This window comes from Eleginops maclovinus, chromosome 13, assembly GCF_036324505.1.
Source record: "Eleginops maclovinus isolate JMC-PN-2008 ecotype Puerto Natales chromosome 13, JC_Emac_rtc_rv5, whole genome shotgun sequence".
Taxonomy (NCBI): domain Eukaryota; kingdom Metazoa; phylum Chordata; class Actinopteri; order Perciformes; family Eleginopidae; genus Eleginops; species Eleginops maclovinus.
In genome coordinates, this window is record NC_086361.1 from 3,562,809 (window position 1) to 3,583,993 (window position 21,185).

The 21,185-nt window shown below is 40.7% G+C and overlaps 1 protein-coding gene across 1 annotated transcript in view; it reads right to left on the reverse strand.

Annotated features, from left to right (window-relative positions):
• LOC134875061 (zinc fingers and homeoboxes protein 2-like) overlaps positions 1-21,185 on the reverse strand; it is a 121,079-nt gene that overhangs the window by 14,434 nt on the left and 85,460 nt on the right. Inside the window, exons 4-5 of the mRNA XM_063899458.1 lie at positions 4,373-7,639; positions 2,145-2,328 (exon numbers count right to left, since the gene is read on the reverse strand). Of these exons, the coding sequence (XP_063755528.1) occupies positions 2,148-2,328; positions 4,373-7,305 (3,114 nt within the window). The 5' untranslated portion in view covers positions 7,306-7,639 and the 3' untranslated portion in view covers positions 2,145-2,147. The remainder of the gene's footprint in view (positions 1-2,144; positions 2,329-4,372; positions 7,640-21,185) is intronic.

Sequence of the window (21,185 nt, forward strand, 5' to 3'; positions counted from 1 at the left end):
GGGTGGAGCGGAGAGGTGGAGGAGTTTATGAGAGCAGCTGCAGCAGACTGAGGAAAACCTTCAACACCATCATATAAACACTGATTTTAACTGTTCCTTTTTGGTGTGTATTATATTATATTATATTCAATTATATCATGAAGTCTGAAAGTAAGTCTGGGTGAGAGCGTCCACGCTGGTTGGGTTAAGTTAATTTTTCACAAGAGTGGCAGACTGCAGAAAGACACAAGCACTCAGCATGGATGTATAAAAAGACATGCATGCAGCGTTGGAGGTGGGGGCCCGTTGATTCCTATGAATGTTGCGTGAGTAGTGCATGAAGCCGAAATGGCCTGACTATAGAATACAAAAATACCCGGATCTTCTGGGATCTGGGCCCATAAAGCATAAACATGTGTTTTCCTAAAGCTTTGCTCGATTCGGCTTTTAGAGCATTTTACAACTTTTCCACACACGGTATATGACACTAAATAGAGAGTTTTCTCGTATATTCATTCATATGTAATTTAATTATAATTCATGATTAGCAACTGGACCATTGCTTCCAGGTATAATAGCATAACTTCAGACTGCAATATAAGTCACTAAACTAATGATTTCATGATAATCCTGTCAGTGTCCTTCACTTTCATATTTTGACATTGCTTTTATGTGTGAATGAACACATTTTATGAATTAATGATTGCAAACATAATTGTCTAATAGAGGAATGAAGCATTTCATAATTTAATAAAACTCTGTCTAATTGTCAAATCCCCAAAAAAACTTAATCAAGCTGCATATTGATTATTGATTTGAGCTGTCAAGTGTTGATTTTGAAGATATCCAAATATGGTGATATCTTCCCAGCTGTCAGAAGTTGAGTCTCCACCTTGTTTACGGCTGTTTGTCTCGAGGAAATCATTTGAACAGATCTATTTTAATAAGCAAAAAGCCGCGAGGACACATTATAACTTTCAATCTTCTGTCAGAGCAGACAGGAGAGAGGAGCAGCAGCACACTCTGTCGTCACACTTGGCCCCAGGCGGAGGCTTTTATCTATCAAACTTTACCGCACCAGGGGGTCTGCTGCTATTTTAGGCCTCCAATAACGTTTTTTTTCTTCCCTAAATTTTCCTGAAGTTCGTGTTTGTTGCTGAGCAGCTAATGCCAAAACTCACACAGCTACACACACACGGTGACTGGCTGGAGGAGTGTTTGTTGCCTGGGACGGAGGTGCTGGCTTCAACACTAACAGACTGAGGAGAGAGGGGGGTGGGGGAGGCCCAGGGGACCTTCAGGGACCATCGGGGCCCCGCTCTGTTAAAACACTTCACTCAGTCTGAACAGATCTGGTACTACAGAACAGCCTGCTGTATGTTATACTTTTATATAAGACAGAGTAAATCTTAGACAATATTTGGGCAGATCATGTGAAAGCAGAGCGTTTACAAAATGTGTTTTGGGTAGATTTAGTTTCAGTTAAGGGAGTTCTTGACCACATGTCACCTCCAACTTCAAACAAGGAATTGTAGATCTTTATTTGTAGATTTGGTATTTATAAAACCATCCCAAGGGCCCTATTTTTCATTTTGGGGTTTTCCATTTCCTGCAGTGTTTTCTAGAGGTTTTTGTGCATGTAAATGGTCTGCAAAGGCTAAAATCCCTGTGTTCCCTCCAGAGGGAGTTTTTCTCCCACACATTCCCCACCTTTCTTGCAAAGGATGTAGTATTGAACCATCCATGTTATTATTGTGGCAATTAGAAGGAAGAAGCACTTATTTTGATATCTAAAAGCCTTCGAAAACAAGTCAAATTTGTTCCGTGGACAACAGGAAGGTTCAGAAACTTCAGCTTTGCAAACGTCTCATGAGGAAGCAAAAATGTATTCAAAATATTTGTTGGAGCTCAAGGATAAACACAGTGTGTGTTTGTGAGTAAACAAAACAACTCCACAAGTCACCTTTAACTTTAACATTGCAAAAATATTTTATTTCTGATATACTTTCAGCTTTTCAGGGAACTCAGGGCTTGAAAGAATTCTCAAAAACAGTTTTATCTTTAAATACAAAAAGGGCTCACATAATGTGAAAACACAACAACAAATCAACCAGAACCACTAAGTCAATACAGCTGACATGAAACAAACACGGCAGCTCTCTTACCGTTTATCCAGTCAGCCTCCCAGATGCGTCATCCGTCATCTTCCTCTCTCTGTCCAGGAGCAGATCCCGCCCTCTCCTCAGGTGTCCTTCCTCCAGCCAGCTGCCGAACATCTCCCGCACTCCTCCCCCGACTCCTCCGTTCCGTCCCCCGTTCTTAAACTCCACCATGTTCTGCTGCCTCAGTCTGTTGGAGTCAGTCACAGGTTAAGAAAAAAACAAACTGAGATACACAAGTATATTTACCAAACAATGTTCCACTGTTGAATCATTGCTGATGATGGATGAAAACACTACTGAACTATTTCAGATCCAGAAACAGGAAGGTGTTTAGTTTTAAAGATTTGTTCACATTAATATGCAATATATTTTCTGTTCTGTGTGCTATACATGTTGGAAATGACAAGACATATTAGGTTAGAAGACACGATAAGGATAAGTTGATATAAAACTTTTTTCAAAATTCATTTTATGACTCACAACAGACCATGGTCTAAGTTAGAAATTGTCTTTCTGATGACTGTGCTTTCTTTAATAAAATAGATTGCACTGTAAAGTTAAGGTACAACAGTTCTGTCATATATTTAATTCTAGCAGATTAAGGAAAAAAAGTTCTATCAAGTTATCCGGAATCTGTTTTGATTGATTTTTTTTAGGAACAAAGGGAAGTGTCAATCATTTTTTGTTATTTGAGATACTAAAGCTCCCAATCAGAATCAACACAAGTGTTTCATCAGTGGGACATTTTCTACTAATAATCAAATAATTACATTCTGAAGGACTACATTCTCTTGATTCATCAACTGTGTTGAAGCTAGGACATACTTCATGTCAGGGTTTACACTTTTGGAAAATAAATGACAAAATAATACTTTACTAATTAAAAGATCACAATTTACGGTTTACCACTCAATCCCAGCCCTCATCTAAAGCAGGTTTCAGAATGTTTTCATTGCATTTACTTTTAAAAAGGCAGCAATAATGACTGAACAAGAACCTTGCCTTCCTGTCTCATTAATTTTAAGTTGTCTGTTCTAGTTTACAAAGTGCATTTTGTTGTGTACAGAGTTTATAAAACCAACAACAACCAGAAGGTTGTCAGTGTGCCGTCGGTGGAGCTTCACTCTGTGTTGCTAACCCATCCCAGAGTTGACTCATGGGAAAAATTAACTCTTGCCTAAATGATTGTGGAGATATTGGTTTCCAACCTAATGGCTCTGTTATTTAGCCAAAGATCTCCCAAGCTACTGGAAGAGAAGGCAGACTAAATGGAGTCCTGTAGATTTGCTGGTTAATGTCCTGAAACAATGTTAATGTGGCAACAAGAAGACAAAACCCACTGAGAGGAAACAGGAAATGTGTTTTGGATGCACTGCAGAAGGTGTCAGTGAGTAGAAAGGTGGGGGTTGTATGCCATACTATACCAATTAAATTGATTTGATTGTTTTCATGAGATTCAATGTTCAACAGTTGGTCAGAAGCACTGAATCATATTCATTTCCATTAGGGTTAGGGCTCCATTAATCCTACCCCGCCAATAAAAAAAGCAGTCAACAACAAGTTTAAGACGAATATCGCTCATTGTTTGCATTCATTTTGATATATGATATCTCTCATCATTTGTTTGCAAAAAGACAAGAAATCCATTTTATATTGCCTGCAATGTTGTTTGTCCTTGTGACCCCTTAAAGTCCAGGTAAACTAAAATCAAAGATTTGTTACCGGGCACATAATAAATGAAAAAAAAAAAGAGCTGAACATGTGAAAAGACTCTGAATATTGTTAGACCATTAAACTGTTTTTACAATTCATGTGTTTTGGGCAAGCCGGTAGATATCATGGTAGATATCACCGTCACGGTAGATATCCTTAACATAACGCCTCCCAGAATTCAATTTCTATACTGGAATGCAGACCATCCGTGGTTCTATTGCTCACTGGGCAGTTTCATCTATTTTTTACAACAGTCAATGGTGTAATGGCCACCTTGCAATCGCATCTGTGGGCAGAGGTTCGTCATAAAATCCAATGTTTACAGCGGCTGTCTTTTCACCCCTTCTGTTTGCTTGTCATTCCCCTGTATTCAAGAATCACCAACTTCTGTTTCGTCTTATTTTTGGAATAAGTGTGACTAACTTTGACAGAACTGTATCTACTCAAAACAGAAAGGCCCCAAGAAGTAAAACAAAATACATGACTATAAAAAATTGTTAAAGTTATGAAACCAGTACCTGCCAGCAAGCCGGTCATGGAGCTCATCTTGCTGTTGACTGCTGAGGCTATGGGCTCGCTGATCCATCAGCCAGCCAAACTCAACCTCCAGCATCTTACGGCTGTGGTTGTTTGTCAGGGCTCCTTCCTGACAGCGCTGGAGGATGCTGGGGGGAGAATTTGTGGGAGAGTACACAGGCTGCCCCTGTCCTCCATTCACTCCATTGTTGTGAAAAAGTTCTGTCAGCTCCATGTTGCCGCTCTGCAGCCGGCTGTCGTGGAACCAGCGGGCAATTTCGGCACGTCCTGTCCGACTCTCCAGTTGGCTGAACTCCTCAGGGGAAGGCCACCGCGTTTGAGCAAAATCGTCCTTGAGGAGCGTCTGGGATCTGCTGTCAGGAGGCACTGAGCAGGAATTAGGGTTAGGGACGGAGGGTGCAATGATGGGTAGGGAGTGAGAGGGAGTCAAAGGGCTTTTAAGATGGCCCACACCAGTGTTTAGTTTGTGAATCCCATTAAGCTGTAGGGTTTGGTGTTGTTGCTGATGTAGTCGTTTCTTAGTGATGGCAGCAATGCCACCGGTGCCCATCCTCTTAGTGCCCATGGAGTTAAGAAGGGCTTGTTCCAGGTTGTCGCGTAGTGCACGGCGTTCCACAAACCAACTCTCGATTTCCTTGTGAGACAAGTTGGTGGTGCCCGCCAGATTGTCCACATCATTAAGAGTGGGAAAGCCATTCCTCAAAAAATTCTCCTCCAGTATCTTCAACTGTTCTGCTGTCTTTCCTTTCATCCTTTCCAGCAAGGGGAATTGGGTCAGGACTGAGGACTTTTGCTGAAAGTCTGGTTTCAGGACTGCAGCCAGCTCACCACCTTCCAAATGTAGGACACCATTGTGCTGAGCCAGTGAGTTTTGATTGTGGGACCATTTTCCATCTGTATGAGATGTCCCGTTGGCCTCTGCCAGAGGAGAGAGTACTTTATCTCCTCTGGGGTAGCTGGATCTCCACTCAACTCCTTGTTGCTCTTTTAGTTTCTTGCTATCGAAGGGAAACCCTGGAATCTGGGACGGGGCTTTAGTAGGAGCCCGAATTGACTGGATAATTGTTGGCCTTCTTATCTGTGGGCCATTGAGTGGTGGGGAGTTTGGCAGCTTCTGATCAGCAGCTGGCAAAGTGTGAGTATTAAGGTGCTTTTCTTTGGAAGTGATAGGCGAAGTTATCGGAAAAAGTAAAGGGTTTTTAAATGAAGGCGCATAGATAGGCGGAGGAACTATCAAGGGCCTTGTTAAAGACTCTGGAAAGACTATGGAGGACAGCGACACCACTGGCTTTGTTTTGGGGTTTCCTAACGTAGAGAAAATCTTCCCTTTGGACAACGAAGAAGATGATGATGAGGGAGGTGGCATTAAAGGCACAGTTAAGGATGGCCACCTCATCTCTGTGGTGACCAGAGGAACTGCTACAGGTCTCTTCGTCTCAATTGGAACAGGAGGCGGAGCCATTGGGAGGCGGTCTTTTGGGGGAGGAGGAGGGGGAGGAGCCATGAGGCCCCTGTCTTTAGCATTGCCAGAATGAGGGGCCACTGCCATGATGGGCCGTTTTGCCTCCGGGCCGGACACTGTCATTAGATGTGTTGGCAAAGATCGTTTATTAGCAAGGCTGGAACCAATTGCAACTTCACCGGGGGAAGTTGTGGTGGTGACTACACTCAACCCATTGGACGTGGTGGTCCGATAACTTGCATGTCCGACTGTGGTGTGGACAAAGGTCTGCTGGGTGGATTTGGCAGACGGTTGAGTGACAGTAAACGTGTGATGTGCAGGAGGGATGGAGCCATTGAACATCTTCTTCCTGGCTTCTTCCACCTCCTCTGGGGACCAGGTGATGCCTTGCTTAAGCCGCTGGGTGGTGAACCAGACCTTGATCTGATCCTCCGGGTGCTTGGAGGCAGCCGTCAGCCACGACAGCTCAGCATGTGTTGGGTAAGGGAACTTGTTAAAGGACGTGATTAACGTTAAGTTGTCATCTAAAGAAGGGTTATATTTGGTGGTGTTCAAGGGAACAGCTATTTTTGGTACAGAGTTAAAGTTAGGCGGACGCTGGAGCATTGGGGTGACATGCGAGAGCCCTTGAAGGATATTGGGTTCGGGGATGATCACTGTTCCATTGATGTTGACTGCTGTGATTTGATTCTTCTGAGTCTGGCTTTTCAGTTCCCCCCCTTGATACAGCGACTGGATGTTGTCGGGGTGTTTAACTGTGGTTGATATGCAAGGTGGAAACATAAAGCTGCTGTTGCTGTCCATCTGTTCATTAGACATTTCACATACCACTGAATTGTCGTTGCTTTCGATTGTCTGTTCTAAGATAGTCTGGTTGTTCATTTTTATCCGCTTAAACTTAAAATTTGTTTCGCCTGGGTGCTGGCTCTCATTGTGCTCTGTGAGCGAGTCAAACTTCTTGGTGTTGAAGTTGCAGACAGCACAGAGGTACAACGGATTGAGAATGACGTTAGGGTGGCTGGAGTCGACGTGATCTTTAAAGTCATTCAGGTTCTGTGTTGAAAACGGGCAGTATTTGCATTCATAGCCTCTGGACTCTTTTTTCTGAGGCACCGTGTCAGAGTCCACATCTTCCCTGTCTTTTTCCTCTATGGTTTCTTCATCTTCAATGACAGGGGGTTTGTCTTTTTCACCCAACGTCTCCTTTTGTTGTAATGGCTCAGTATTCTGGGTTTCCACTGTTTCTGGAAACATCTGCTGGTCTGGTTTCTCTGAGTTCTCCTGCTGGAGGTTTTCTGCAGTTTCAGATGATTCTGATTGTTCTTTTTCTGTCACATGGTTGTCCGTCAAAATGTCCATATCCATTACCTCATTAGGGTCATCTTGCTCTTCATGCAGGTCGCTGATGACCCGGACCATGCATGGGGTGGAGGACTTTCTACGACTGGACATGATGGTTGCTGCTGGTGGTGTTAATAATGGTTGTGCTGGTGTTGCTGATTGCGTTGAAGATACTGTGTTTTTGGCTGCTGCTGCTGCTGGTGCTGGCCGAGGACGTCAGTGTGTCGGTTTATGAAAGGAACCTACTTGGGTGGACTGGAGCTGATGGCTGTGGATACTGGTAGGTGGGTGGAGTTTAATCTCCAGTGTGCAAGTGGGAGGGCGAGAACCGGCTGACTGTGCCGGCCCAGGACCGGTTGTGCAGTGGCGTCTCCCGCTCACTGGCAGTGTCAGCTAGCGACCTGGGTGTCATGGGAGGGCATCACAGACAGCAGCGGCTTTCAAGCTGCACAGAGACAAACACAGAGAGAGAAAATTACATGTTAATATTGTTTGTGTTCAGTGAACTGAGCTGAAGCCACTTGGGGAAAGAGTAAAAGCAGAGAAAATACATGTTGAAAAAAAAAACATAGAGAGGAGTCATGTTGATATTGTTTGTGTTTGAAGTAATGTGCTGCATTCAACCAGAATAAGACAAAAAATGGGAAAAATGCATGATGGGCAATGACAGAAGGGTAAAAAATAGATAATTTGCACTTTTGTTAACAGGCAAACTCAGCTTTTGGATCTGTTTTGTTTAGAGATGTCAGCTCAACCCAGTATCAAGGATAAAACACATCAACATCAACAGAGATTTTTATTCTTACTGGGGTCAACTGTACCAAAAATATGTGCAGTTTTGTACTATTATGAGATTTGGATCAAATGTTTCTTCAAAGATAGTAAGTTGGGTGTAAAGTAATACACTTAAAAACCCTGAAAACTTACATTAAGTCTTAAGTATTTCTCTACAACATGAAATACCTTTAACTGATATAACAGCAGCTTCTTAAAAAACGTTGGGCTTTATTCATCAAGCGTTACACCAGGTTTTTCTGCTCCATCTGGACTGAATGAATCACTCAATCAAAAGTAAATTGAAAAAAAAAATGCTAAGGAGGATCAAGGGACTATGTGCAGTCATATCAATCCACAGAAAGAAGTCTGTTAGTTTCCATCCGAAAAAACTGTGAAATACTTTTTGAATGTTCATTTTTACATTTGTGGAGAGCAGAGCCTTTTGGATGTCATGGTTGAACTGTCACCAGTAAAAAAAAGAGTGCAAGGAAAGACGTTAAAAGAAAGAGCGCTGTTCGTCATTAAAATCCACAGAAGAAGACAGACAGGAAGTAAACACCAACAGGAGAATGGTATGGGTTCTGGCAGTGATTAAAGACTGGTTCATGGAAAGTTGACAATTTATTTATTTCTGAAGCAAACCGATGACCTTAAGTCAATAAAATAATGTTTAATCAATATTGTAAGTCGAGTCATTGGTTTATTTAGTATGTGGCCATGTGATAAGCGGGATAATGTGGAACGAGGCGGTCATTAATACAAAAAAAGCACAACACAGGGTGATCAGTGAGCATGTGATTTTGATCAAGTTGAACATTATCCCTCATACATCCCATGTTTGGGAGAGAAAATATGTGAGCGCATACGGGATAGACATTGATACATAGATTTTCTATAATAACCTATCTATGCTTGGGGACTGTTCTACTTGTTACACAACTCCACATCAAAGTTGGGAGGGTAACAGTTGATGAGCAACATGACATTTTACTTGCCCGTCTTTCCCCGTTACTTTAAAACCCAGGCCAAGTTTTTATTTCCGAGTTCGTCCTGATCATTTCAGAAACTTCATCAGGTCCAACTTCATCAGACACTGGCAGATGACGGCGTCTAGGACAAAGCCGAGGCCAGAAGTTATAAATGAAGCCAGTCTGACTGAAAATTTGGAGCGAGATGCCTCGCCCGAAAATTACCAAGTGCCACTTAATCAGGACACAGTGTTCCAGGACAATCACATGTAAATGCAATAAATTGAAGAGTCCGCAGCAACTACAAAAGACAAAAAAGTCTCCAAACCCCATTAAAAAGACATTAAGCGTCTTTCAAAGATTCGGGCAAAGACAACTTCACAGGATAATTACCCTGTAATCATGTAATAAGAGAGACTCAGTGATGAGATCTCCTGACGGCTATCCTCCACACAATGGAAGAGACAGAGCGAGGTAAAAATGGAAGGAGCGGCAGAAGAAAAAGAGGGTGGAGGGATAACAGGTTGGAAGAAATGGGAAGAGGAACAAATAAAAGGAACAAATGCAGGTAAAAGAGAGAGAGAGAGTGAGTGGGAAACAGTGGAAGTGCAGAGATAAAGGGGTAAGGAAAAGGGGAGAGTCTAAAAAAGTTCCAAGCTGATGAAAGAAAACAGGCACAAAGCAGAAGACGCTTTAACTAGGCCACGGCCTGGCAGACAGAAAGAGAGAGAAGACAGTGAAAAAAGAGGAGAAATAGACGAATGAGAATAGGAAGTAGACAAACATAAAGAGGGAGGAGGAAAGAGGGCCAGACAAAAAGGAGACACAGAGAGGAAAGATGAATAGAAAACAGAAGACAAAATCAAGCGCAGATGAAGAGGAGAGGAGGAAGAAAGCATTTACATTCGATAGAACATCTTAACGGACATATCACAAAAAGATAAAATTGGATTCTGGTGCAGTTTATTAATGCAAAGTTGAAGCTTTGCCCGATCATTTTGGGGGAGAAAAAACATTTTTCAGCGAAATTGAAAGCATTTCAACACTTAATTAGTATTGGGCAAGCTGTTATTAGTCCCCTGTGTCTCTAAATGTTGGAAATATTTCATGCTCTCACAGCCTCTATCAGCTTCTCACCGCCCGCACAGGACTCACATTTTATAGTTTCAGAGTATCCAGAGTCCTATTTGAATGTTGCATTGTGATATGAGGCAGAACTAACCCAAAGTTATTATAAATCTTATGCATTTACATTGCTGTTTACTGCATACTTCAAACAATGAAAATTCAGTAAGCATTTCAATCATTTCGCAAGAGCTGGACACGATATATCATTTAATTGATTGACAGAAAATAAAATTGTTGTCCTAGCCAGTTTGAGCTATTAAGCCTTTTGACAACCAACTAAAATCTGAGTCTTCACACTTTTGGATTTGCAAAAAAAATGGAAAACCTTCCTGATCCGCATCTAAAAAGGGACCCAAAGACACACAGAGTTACACTCGAATATGAAGAGAGCACCAACACCACCATCATTTTTCAAGCATTTCACTACTCACACTCTCTCCAGAAACGGGGGAAATAGCACACAACCTGAATAATCTCAATATGATTTTTCGACCCGGATCTAAGTCCTGGATCAGTTTGTAACTTGGAAAAAAGAAGATCTACAGCATAGCAGTCGGCATCAAGCATCTGAATTTGGCAAGAATGGAAAATTGGCACCAAAGTTTGGCCACATTCTTAGGATTGTTTACTGTTTATTCAATGTTCACTTCATTATCTGAATGATACAACTTTTCTAACTTAAGACTTTATTGTAATCAGGCAAAGCTCTGCATTTAAACAGAACATATTCTGCTCATTTCAGGTTCCTATTTTTATTTAGTGCCTCTACTGTGACATGTTTCCAGGCTTTATTTTTATCATTAAAATATGTCTGGGAGTTACAAAGGAGTCCAATGGAGGCGTTTCAGGCAGGGAGGGAGTGTGTGGGAGAAAAACTCCCTCTTGAGGAAACACAGGGCCTTTGCAGACCATTTACATGCATACCAACCTATTTAACACACTACAAGAAAGGGAAAACCCAAACAACCATAATAGGGACCCTTAAAATCATATGTAGAGTCACAAAGCAAGATAAGTTTATCTATGTAGCACCTTTCAACCCAAGGCAATTCAATTTCTTTACAAAGATGAAAAACGATTATACTTTCAAATGACTGGTCATAGCATAATGATGATATCTACATTGCTCCAGCAGATCTTCATCTACTAAATCCAGTAATGTTGTCCTCTCTAGACCTCCAAAAAATGTATTGACTTTGCTACACTAAAAAGCAAATGATTTAAGACCTATTTGCTGATTTATGATCGTGTCCATTCTGCCCCCACTCCGAGTCATGAACTTGTGGTGGAATTGTATTTCATTTATACACAGTTGGAAATGATGGTTTCACACATCGTCTCTGGTGGAACCACAGTTGAATTTGCAACTCCTGTTTGAAGATTTTGTTAAGATGCAGAGGATAAAAACCACAGATTTTGAACCAGTCAAGGGGGCATATTCAAGTTAAATAGATGTTAAGTTGCTCTTTAAAGAGTCTCCATTGACTCCTATTTAAACAAAGTTAAATAGCTCGCAGCCTCAACCAATACTTAATAAATATTGCAATATCCATTGATATCTTCCACTTCTCAACATGTTTTATTGCTAATAAATACTTTTTCCAGAGATGCAGCTAATGCCAGAGGTGACTTGGGAAAAGACATATAAAACCAGAGGAAAAACGAGTGTAGGAGGTAAAGAGCAGTATAGGAAGAGGTAGAGGGAGACAAGTGTGTAGGAGCCAAAGAAGAAAGTACTGCAGATCAACAGAAACAGGAAAGGCCAAGAGAATGTAGGTGGAGAGACAGAAAGTAGACCAAAAGAGAGAAATGGAATCAAGGGTTAACCCATCACAAATAACCTGCACTGAATATTAATAATATTTGCTCTGTTTGCACATAGGACTTTGATCCGCACTGGGACCTGCACATATAAATGGATATATATTTAACCTTGCTCACAAATCTGTATATATGTACATTCACCAATCAGATTTCTATTCATCCTGTTAATATATGTTTATTCTTATTTCTTTTTTTAAATCCTTGTTGTCCCCTTACATATTCCCATGTGTACTATCTTTCTTTTTCTATTGCTGCTATGACACCTGAATTTCGCTACGGAAATCAATAAAGGTTTTACTATCTTATCTTATCTTAATAAACTAGAAATTGGTTTAAGTAAACAGAAAAGGAGGCTGGGAGAGGAAATAAGGATAGACAAATAAGCGGGACGGAGCGTCGACGGCGGCTGCGCTTTATATCGTTGCGGAGGAGCGCTGCCAGCTCCACAATGAAAGGGATAAAAGGGAAGACAGAACCCAGCAGTGTCATGTTTTGCTGCATCACTGGATCGGCCTCGAAGACCCCGGGCCAACTTTTGGTGAGGGGAGTCATATGCCGCTTGGCTGCGTCCCATTTGGTCGGGCTCAGCTCGCCTCCACGCATCCTTGTGATTACTTGTACAGTATTTGTGTACAGGGGATTGTTCAGAGCACGGTAGCACTTTTGTAATTATGTGGAAAACAATAAAACTGCAGCCGTGACGACAGTCATTTGCAAGAAGTGCAAATTTAGGAGTTTTTCTGAAGACAAACAAACATTAGTCCCTTTCTTCTTCGTCCGGAATGTCCTGGTTTTCCAAGGCCAGCAGTCATTTTAGATTGATATTCAGGACTTTTTCCCCAAAGGATTCCCTTCCTGCTAAATTCTGCCGAAACCAAATTCAGATCAGGACTGGACACTCTAACTTCCTACTGTAAGTGACACCAGAGTAACCTGAGTGGATGAGCCCGGGTGAGGCAGAGTTCACTGCAGGATTTACAGACACGGATGAGAGAAAACAGATCAGATTTCCTCCTCCATCAAGGTCAAAGCCAACCATCAGTCTAACCACAAACTGTATCCATCTATCTATCTGACTGCACTGGAGGCCATCCAGTTTGCATGTCAAGGCGAACAAGGGCATAGCGTAGAGAAAAGGGTGTCAAGAATGCCATAAAACAACTCTGAGACGAAAGAAAGAAGGTAATGAGGAGATATCTTGGGAAATGAAATGACAAATTAGCAAGACAAAAGACAGATCGGAAAGCGGCAAGTGTGCTAATAGGAGGGGTTAAAGACATTTTACTGGAACAAGGGCAAACTGGAGGGAGGGCAGAAAAACATTTACAGAAACTAGAAACAAATTCCCCCACTACTCGTCTTCAGTCACGAGGGAATCTGAATTAGGGTTAATCATAACTCATCCTGTAACCAAACGCTCAAAGATCTGATGCTCTAAATACCACTTCCAAAATTGTACCAATACAATAGTGGTGTTTTGAGCCCTCAAATGTAAAATCTTTTAAACTGTCTTAATTGAACTTTGGGAAACTAAATGTAAGGTCACAACGAAATCAAACTTTAACTGATGTTATTTTTAGACCGTGCTTTAGACTTGGTCATATTTTAATTACAGTTTTGATGCATCAGTTGAATATTGTTGTTGTGAACAGATATAGAACAGACATATCAGAGTGGAAAGGCCTCAATGAATGTTATGATGTTTTAATCACTTCACTAAACCAATACAGCTGTACATGCTTTCATTTCTCCTCACTAATCAAAAGGAACCTGCTAACACTCTCCTTATTCTGTCAGCCCTTTTTTTAACTCCAGCTGCTGAAACATGGTTTTCAACTCATTGTAACATCAGTTCTCTAAAAAGTATTTTACACCAAGCTTTGTTGATCATGTAATAAAATGTATTTTAGCCATTCAATGGTTCAAGACAACCAAAACAAATGCTAGAAAATGTGTTCATTAATTTGTTTCAACTCATTTGATAGCAATCTATTTATCATAACACAACGTCCATCATTGGACTATTGGACACTTCTGTAAAGTCATTATATTTTTCTGTGTGGTTTCATAAATATGGACTATGTGTCTTAAGAATGTGATTGATCAACTCTATTATGACTCTAGTTAGATCATCCTGAAAATCCCTAACCCTAACCTCTGCACATAATTGGCTAATAATAGTAATACAATGAATAAGAATACTAAAGTGTATTCATACAGCACTGCAAATGAAACGCATTACAGAGTGCTTTACATCAAACACATAAAACCTATACAATAATGTTTGAATAACCAGGCTATCATAAGTAAAAAAGGGAAAGTGTCATAACATAATGAATGAGTACACTGTTCTTTATTCTCAACTTCAAGAACAAAGCACAGCGTAAATCAGTGATTCATCTTTGCAAATAAAGCTGAAATTAAAGGACAAATAATAATCAAGCCTTTTGATATAGATACAATGATTTAACAGAAGATACTGATGTATATTTTTGCACATTCATCATTCTCTTATTGTCCTTCTTATGAAAATCAGGTTCTTGAGGACCTCCTGCGTTTGGTGAAAGGTAGGCAGTTGAACAGTTGTTTAGTAAGGCAGCTGTTCTATACAAAGTATCAAAAAAGTCATCATAATTGGTTATCCTTTTAATCAAAATTGTAGAACCCAAAGCATTATGTCTGAGATGCTTTGATTTGTCCATGTTTAAACAAATGTTGGAGTTATGAATAATAGTGACCGCTGTGGTTAACACTTCCGGTTCCACAGTAAAATCCTGCGACTGCTTTCACATGAAAATGCCTTTAAGCTATGATGCGCCAAAGACTTACGTGTCCGGGAGAAAACTTTTGAACGCTGAATTTCTTAACCTTACTATAGTTTCAAATGGATTCAGCAACAAAGCTACGTCTGGTGTATCTCTCTTCAAATAAGAATTAAGCGATGGACAACAGCCCTGCTACTGAGTCACGTTAATCTATAAAATAGCATAGACCTTGCATGATATGTGGTTGGAAAGAGTTCATGTGAGAAAAGATTTGTAAGCACAGATGTAGGATCTATACTTTGTGATTCAGAAATAAAATAGAACTAGAAAACTCAGAAAAAAAAGATCAATTGTAAGCGTCTCAGAGTGTTCTAATTACTGTACATTGTACATAGGGTAAATGTATCGTAGGAAAGAAATAATTATTGTGCATTGTCAGGATTGAGCTTACATTGTACAAAAGCTTACATATCGAACAATTACAATAATTATCGTATATCTGGTATCATGGGCCCACATACAACTCTTACTGCATGTCATATGGGTAAAGTGACAGTACATTAGCATGTAATTAAACGACTAACGGTTAAGACATTTTGTTTGAAAAGCAAAAGCCTCCTAGAGTCCCGTGACCCCCTCAGTCATCATGCAGCACGAACTGCCAGCTTCATGTGTCTGTAAACCAGTATAAGTGTGTGTGGGGATGCTAAATGATTGATCAAAGGATGCCTTTGTGTGGGCACCTCGTGGTGCTAATGCATCATTAACACAGCTGGTAGTATGACCCAGCTATTCTCAGAGTGCCAGTCTGTTTCCAGCTGCTTTCTCTTAAGCTTATACAGATACACATCTAAATGTGTTTCATAAGAGTTCTGAGAACCCTACAGTAAGGATGTCACGACAGGCTTTACCTCAGGCTATTTTGTCTGGTTCTTTTACAGGAGGAGACATAGAACTGGATTTTAGCAGTATCTGTAGTCTGTTGGAAATACTGACATGGGACAGAAACTACAGACAGAAACTTGGTCTTGTCGGAAAAGCATTCCCTTCTGAAAGACAATCCGTCCTAACAGGGTTCTAAGTAGGTCTGGGATATTACTGACACAATTTAACACGATAGTTCTACCAAAATACCTTTATATTGGTAACTGAGTGTACAGTAAGAACAGAAACTTCCCTCAACAAACAAACCACTTCCATTTGGGACAGTTCCTCTATTAAAAACTAAGGAATAAATGTCAACTTGAAGGCTGTGAGATAAAAACAAAAAGGAGCACATCCAGCACTGGACAGGTTCGAAGTTTCTTTCTTTTTTCTGTCACCAAAACCTTGAAACACTGTCACGTTTTGCACTAATTTGGTTGGGCTACATTTACCAATGAGCTTCAACAATGAAGACATGTGACTTCTAAAGCTAACTGAAAGGCCCCCTTTTCCACCCGCAGATTCCACAAGGAGGCCGCAAGAACTCTGATTGGTCAGCTTAGACTACTCATCCCTTCTCATTGGCGATAGGTTCAAAATGATCAATATCAGACTTAAGTCGTGCTTCACATGGTCCCGCCCCTTTAGGGGCGATTTCAGTCAGGTTGAAAATCGTCCCAGGGTTCTCTCATAGACTCTCATGTAAAATGCATTTTTTTCAAATATCAGAGCTTTCAATGCAATCTCTATTGGTTCTGGGAGGGCTTGCCCTTACGCTATTTCGTCATACGTAACTGAGAAAAAAAGCGGGCAGCTTGTTCGATCAAGTCACTTACTACTCTCACTGTGTGTTGCCATCTAGTAGACACAAGAGGGATCTCTGTCTGAGTTAATCATGTAACAACAAATTGATATGGTCTTGCTTAATGTAACTATTGAATGGGTCACCTTAATCATTATCAGAAAAAAATTGCCCCACCTGAGATTTTTTTTAGGAGCCGCCACTGCCCACGCAGAAAGATTACTTGTCTTTGATAAAACTGCTCGCCTCTTTCACTGCTCTATACCACCATACATGAAAACACATATTTAATTTCATTTGATTGTAAGACAGCACCTGTTTTCAGTAGACAGGCAAATTGTTACATCATTGCTCAACAGTTGTTGTCAAAATGAAACTGACAAGTTGGCCTATTGAAATGTGAAATATGGCGCAGAATAGTCATTAAGTGATTTCTACACTTGCTAACCTACACCATGATGAAAAGGTCTTGTGTTATTTTAGACATACTGTATTTACGCAACATCAGGAATAGGAAAATCAAATCTGAAGATGATATTCAATCAAATAAGTTGGCTGGAAAACCATAAACACTGGCTTAACATGTACGGTACCAACTGCATGCAATGTAAAGACGCTTGACGATGGGCTGGATTACCTCAACGCCTTCATTTTCAGTGGTTTATCGGGAACTATAATGGCCTTATTTTTTCTCAAACGGAAAGCTGCAATCAATTCGGTAGCTTATTTAACACAGATTTGATTGAACAGAAAGGTGGGAGAAAAAACAGGGAGTAGGTGAGTGCTTTAATGTGAAAAATATAAAAAGGAAGGCGTTGACGGGATTGCATGTCACTGCTGTTGAACTTTGTATGATTCTATATGTGATCAATTGAATGATATTCTTATTAAATTCAAATGTGGGTTTATACACAAGACGTTACAGTCACAGGGCGGCAATAGTAAGCAGAGTTTTATTCCACCGAAGACCCTATAGAAGACATGGAAGGAACCACAGACCAAGGCCAAATGGAACTCTAATGCTTCGGATAAGCAGGAGTTGGTAAAAGGCAGTGGAGAGCAGCAGGGCTAAATGACTGATGGAAATTGTGAGACAATGTGATGTTGAACAAAGCTGGCTTTTAATTGGCAGAGGACCTTGAGAGAGAATTTCAGGCTGGTGATTGGCTGGGGAAGTGGAGAGCCACTCAGCCTCTCACAGACGCCGTGCATCAAGTTCACCAAACTTCGGTATCGCTCAGTTGCTCAAGGTCGGGCCTGCAGAGCTGAATATGATGACATCAATCTATCTATTCATCCCTACATCGCTAATGTCTCATCATTCAGCCACAATCCATCCATCAGACTTTACATCACTGACTGCTCCGTGTGGAGGGAGATACTAAATACTTTGGAAATGGAAAGAATGATTGATTAACTATTATTGAATAATAATTGCTCAAACTTTTTGGTTACCAGCTGTTTTCAATATCAAACAAACATTTTATAATTAAGCTGAAACAAGTGAGTGATAAGCAGAAAAACAATCTTATCTAGATTTTAAAAAGTATATATATATTTGATTTGAATTATTTTGATTTATTTAAAAGTTATTTTTCCACAAAATATGTGGTTCCGTCTTCTCCCATGTGAAGATTTGTCCCTCTTTATAGTTAAATTCCATCATCTGGAAATATATATTTATATTGAAAATAACTTGGATTCTAGCTTTTTAAATGTGTTTTTCCATTTATCTTTGTTCTGCATGAAATGTACTTGTACTGCGAGGTAAGTCAAAAATACATACTTATTTTCAGTTGGATAATTACGCATTAATGAACTACTTCAGACCTTTCCAAACACATTTGAGTTTCATGTCCCACAAAGTGGATCTTCACAGTGGAGTAAGAGGAACCCAACAGCCACCTGGTAGTTAAAAACTGTAATAAGGGTGTCTAAGAGTTATAAAATACTGACCATGCAATTGTAACATCTGTGGTTCGAGTCTATCCTTCAATCCTGTCACCTTTTTTACTGACGATGCAGGTGTCACTACAGTGCAGGCACCAGAGCAGGGAGTGGCAGGGAAAGGATGATATATTTTTCACTAAAAGTTAATTGGTCAATTTACCCCTTGATGTGGATCAATTTAAGAAGTTAAGCCACATGAAACTTTTTTTCCAGAAGTCATCTTTTGATAGTGCTTTGATGCTTTATCTTCATCTTGATTTAGAAATACATCATGAAATAAAGGTTGTTATTGTCATTTGACATATATCTCATATGTCTTTGTAAATGTTAAAGCATGTGTCTTTCATTTATGATTGTTGATTCCTTTTCCCATTCTCTGTACGAAACAAAAGGCAAGTATTTGACAGCTTCTGGGGGATTATTTTTAAGCGATAATGTCTGGAAGTAATTTTAATTTCAATTTAATGTTAGATCTTTAATTATGTTGACATTTAAGTAAATAAAAGGAGACAGTCAGGAGAAGGAAACTAAAGTCTGATAGTTGAGAAGTATGTGACACTGCATCGTATGAGTAGATACTGATAATAAAATAATCACACACTCTCCACAGGGGAGCTAAGTGTAACGTCTACAACTGAATTATGTTTGAATTTTTACAGAAATCCCACTACTGTATGATGAAGATACAAACACACACACACACACGCACACGCACACACACACACACACACACACACACACACATCCCAATGACCCCCAACTGTCATGACGGACAATTGCAAGACACACAAACACATACCAAAGAACATTCTATCTATTCTCTCTGTGCTAATCCTGTGTACCCCACGACCATGAAATATGAATGAAATACATTTAGCGGCTTCCAAAAAACGTTATGAAGGCCGAGGTCTCCTTCGAAAAACCCCTAAAAACCCAACACACACACACACACACACACACACACACACACACACACACTCACACACACACACACACCTCAGTGAACTCCTAGACAAGCAAATATATAAATAACAGTGTCCTTGGACATGAGCAACCAATCACAAACGTCTGTCAGAGCAACAGATGGAAAAATAATTTGATTTTTAATTTTTGATTATTATCATAATTGTTTGCTTTAAAAAAAGTCACATCTGAAAAATGTAGTACCACTCAGTGAGTTCTGGTCTTCATTGGTATTTTGTAATTTGTTTTTTGTAGTAACCTGTGAATACCCTTTGTATTCATGACACCGTATTTGTCCTGTAATTGCTATATCACTTAATACCACTTTTTTTTAAATGAACAAATATTGACTTTAGGAATTAAAAACTTTTGGTCCACCATTAGAAAAATATTTGTTCTCCGTCTCGTGAAGGCGCCCTCCCCTGCCATCCTGCCATCCGAAAAATGTAATGGATTCAGTGACTCATTAAAAAGTGAAAGTGGGAGGGAAGGGCGGGGGAGAGTGGGGGGGGGCAAAAAAATTAGGAAGAAGACAGAGAGAGACGGAGACAGTGCCGCTTCATTCTCTATGGCGTCGCCATGGCAACAGGCGAGGTGCCCTTCTGCCGCCGCAGCGCCGAATATTAACCAGGCCTGTATGCTCAGGTGCTAATTAGGAGGAGGGGGGGGGGGTGAGGAGGGAGGTCAGGAGGGAAGGGAGTGAGAGAAAAAGAGTGAGAGGAGAGGTCAGGGGGGAGAGGAAAAAAAAATCTGCAAGAGGTGACAACTCATAGGAGGAGGAAGAGGTGGAGAGAGGAGGTCAGGGGGGGAAGGAGGGGAGATAGGAAAGGGGAACAGGTGGTGAGTGCAGTGAGAGGAGAAGAGGAGGAGGAAGAAAGGGGAAGACGTGGAGAGAAGAGGTCAGGAGGGAGTAGAGAGGAGAGGAGGGGAGAGGAAGGAAGGAGGAGAGAAGAGGGAGAAGTAGAAGGTGAGGAGGAGTTCAGTAAGGGTGTAAGGAGAGACGGAGCATAAAAGGAAAGAAGGAGATTTAAGAAGAGAGGAGTAGTGGAGAGAGGGAGGAAGGCAGAGAGGGAAGGAAGGAAGGAAGGAAGGAAGGAAGGAAGGAAGGAAGGAAGGAAGGAAGGAAGGAAGGAAGGAAGGAAGGAAGGAAGGAAGGAAGGAAGGAAGGAAGGAAGGAAGGAAGGAAGGAAGGAAAGAAAGAAAGTAAGGGACAAAAGAGAAAGGAAAAAAAGGTGAAGGATAGAGGAGAGGGAAGAAAGAAGAAGAGGTAGAAGGTGAGGAGGAGGTGAGTAAGGGTGTAAGGAGAGATAGAGCATTAGAAGAAGAAAAAGAAATATTTAAGAAGAAAGGGGTGGTGGAAGAGGGAAGAGAGTGAGACAATTTAGGAGAGGAGGGAGGAAGGAAGGAATGGAGGTAAGAGACAAGAGAAAAAAAGGGTAGAAAGAGAGGCAAGGGGGTACAAAGAATGAGAGGAGAAGATGGAGAAAGGTGGCACTAAGGGTACAGGAAGAAGAGGGTGAGGGGAGGGCGAAAAGTGCATGGAGGAGAGGAGAGGGAAAAAGGAAGAGGAGAAAAATATAATAAGGAAACAAACGATCACAGGTGAGGAGGAGATAAGAAATCAGGAGGAGGATAGATGGAGTTGGGGTGAGAAAAAGAAATAAATAAGAGGTGAAAGTAGGGGTAAAATTAGGGGAGGAAAATTACAGAGAGCAAGAGAGGAGGGAAAACAGGAGAGAGATTAGGAGGAAGACATGTTGATGATGGACAGAAATAAAAGATGAGAGGAGGGGAGCAACAACGGGACAAAGAACAGATAAAAAAGAGATGAGAAGAGGGAGACTGTTAAGGAGACAGAAGGAGAGATAACAAAAGAAGAGAGACGAACAC